Below are 2,497 nucleotides of genomic sequence, written 5' to 3' on the forward strand. Positions count from 1 at the left end.
CCTAGACTCTGAAGTCAGTTCCTGAGAAAGAAACACACACACTCGAAAAAAAGTTGCACACAAAGAAATGTAAATAAATGTAAATAAACTATAGAGCTGGACTAGGGAAGAGAGATTTTTAATAGCCCATTTTATAATAATAGCCACATTTACTAAGCTCTTACTATGACCAAACCCTGGACTAAGAGCTTTATTTGGATTATCTCTTTTAGTTGATATTATTGCAGTGTTTTCACTCCACAGCTCCCTCAAATTTATCCATTCCTTAACCATCTCAGGTTCACAGACCCTTGTCTTTGAGACATTCAAATGATGCGAGCTCATTCACTCTCTTTAGTGAGTGAGCAGAGACTTTGGGGGTGGGGGACAGGAGAGACTAAGAAAAAGGAGGTCAAGGAGCTCCAGCCCAGGCACTTAGATGTCCACTTACAGTGGAAGGTCCTTATACCTATGACTGAACAGGTGCCTTCTGGTCTTCTTATCTGTGGGCTGCTGGGTCTCTGAAGAGGATCCTTTTGGTCATATCTTCAATGACCTCCTTGACCTTCTCATTTCGGAAAGTGAAGATGAAGGGATTGAGGAAAGGAGTCACCACTGCAGTTATCAGGGCCACCACCTTGTTGAGGTGTGTGGAGTGGCCCTTGCCTGGCCTCACATAGATAAAGATGGCACTGCCATAGCCCAGAACCACCACAGTGAGGTGGGAGGCACAGGTGGAAAAGGCCTTCTGGCGCCCAGAGGACGAGGGGATGTGCAGCACTGCAGCCACGATGAGGACATAGGAGACCACGATAAGCAGCATGGTGGCCAGCACAAAGAGCAAGGACAGAAAGAAGTCCATGAACTCAATGTGGCGAGTGTCAGAGCAGGACAGCTTGAGAAGTGGGGCAGAGTCACAGAAGTAGTGGTCAATGACATTAGGGCCGCAGAACCAGAGCTGTGTTTTCTGCAGGGTGGGGGAGACGATGGAGAGGAACCCAACCACCCAACAGAGCACCACCAGCTTCACACAGACTGAATTGTTCATGATGGTTGGGTAGTGCAGAGGGCGGCAGATGGCCACGTAGCGATCAAAGGCCATGACTGTGAGGATCAGGAAGTTGGTGGAGCCCAAGGAGAAGTAAAAGAAAGACTGGGTCAGGCATTCAGCCAGAGACATGGTCTTATGAGTGGACAGCAGGTCTGCCAGCATCCTAGGAACCACAGTGGACGTGACCAGCACCTCCATGAAGGAGAAGTTGCAGAGGAAGAAGTACATGGGTGAGTGGAGGCGGGAATCAAGGCATGTGAGGGCGATAATGGTCAGGTTCCCCAGTAATGTCAGCACGTATATCAATAGGATGAAAGCAAACAAGAGGATCTGGAATTCATGGAGATGAGAAAATCCCAGGAGTACAAATTCTCTGACAACGCTGAAGTTACTCATTGCACTTGATACCAGTTCTCTATACCACCTGTGAAAAGCCAGGAAATCTTAGTGGGAAATTGCCATCAGCCTCTCTCTTGACCTTGCTCCCTGATGGCTGCCCCAGCTCCCCAAGAATGCTAGCCTATAAGCATGGTTAATCTCAGTGTCCAGAAGACATTCCCAAAGGGCAGAAGTTCCCAAAGGGCAAGGACAATAGTGGTGTCTAATTTCTTATACCTGTTTCTGATAAGCAGGTCTAGGAGTTAGCACAGTGGTTCCCAAACTTATTTGGCCTACCGCCCCCTTTCCAGAAAAAATATTACTCAGCGCCCCCTGGAAATTGATTTTTTTAAAATTTTAATAGCAATTAAACAGAAAGATATATACCCCCAAATGCACCTGTGGCCATCATCGCCCCCCTGGATCGCTGCAGCGCCCACCAGGGGGCGGTAGCGCCCACTTTGGGAATCACTGAGTTAGCACCTCCACATTAACACCATTCCTAAACTTTCCTCTATTATATTCTATTATTCATTATTTCATGCAATACATTTGTTAAGTTCCAACTCTATTAGGACATTTGGTGTTTCTGATAAACTCTTCCTAACTTCTATATTTAATAATATTTTAATCATAATAATACCTGTTAATAACTGAGTTTTTTCCACGTGCCAGAACTGTGCTGAGTAATTTATACATTACTTCTTTTCTGTGCTCAATCCTCATCCTCTTTGATTTCTCGTGACATTTCAGGCTATGAATAACCCATTTTTGAAACTGTTTCCACCCCTTATTATAAGGACAGTCCACTCTAAGTTCTCCAACAATTCTGACTTGTCCCTGTTTGGTTCTTTGTCTTTCTAAGTATAGATGTCCCCATATCTTTCTTCTCATTCTTCTTTTATCTCTCTATTCTTTTCTTCTGAAATCTCACCATCCCCCTTAACCAAAGCAAGCTTGAAAATGTAAATTAATCTGAAATCTGCATGCTTGTTCTCAGCCCATGTCTCTAACTGCCTGGTGACTTCTACACGTGTAAAAATATACACATAATCCTCCCTTACCCCAAATCAATATCACTTTTCTGGC

The 2,497-nt window shown here is 44.7% G+C and overlaps 1 protein-coding gene across 1 annotated transcript; it reads right to left on the reverse strand.

Annotated features, from left to right (window-relative positions):
* Positions 1-478: 478 nt before the first annotated feature.
* On the reverse strand, positions 479-1,426 carry LOC308527150 (olfactory receptor 6V1-like; the record flags this gene model as incomplete). The annotated part of the gene is made up of 1 exon (XM_081102506.1): positions 479-1,426. One exon carries the CDS (start codon positions 1,424-1,426, stop codon positions 479-481), a length of 948 nt encoding a protein of 315 aa, XP_080958632.1.
* Positions 1,427-2,497: the final 1,071 nt, after the last annotated feature.

This window comes from Myotis nattereri (genome assembly GCF_964212035.1).
Source record: "Myotis nattereri genome assembly, chromosome: 11".
NCBI classification, from domain to species: Eukaryota; Metazoa; Chordata; class Mammalia; order Chiroptera; family Vespertilionidae; genus Myotis; species Myotis nattereri.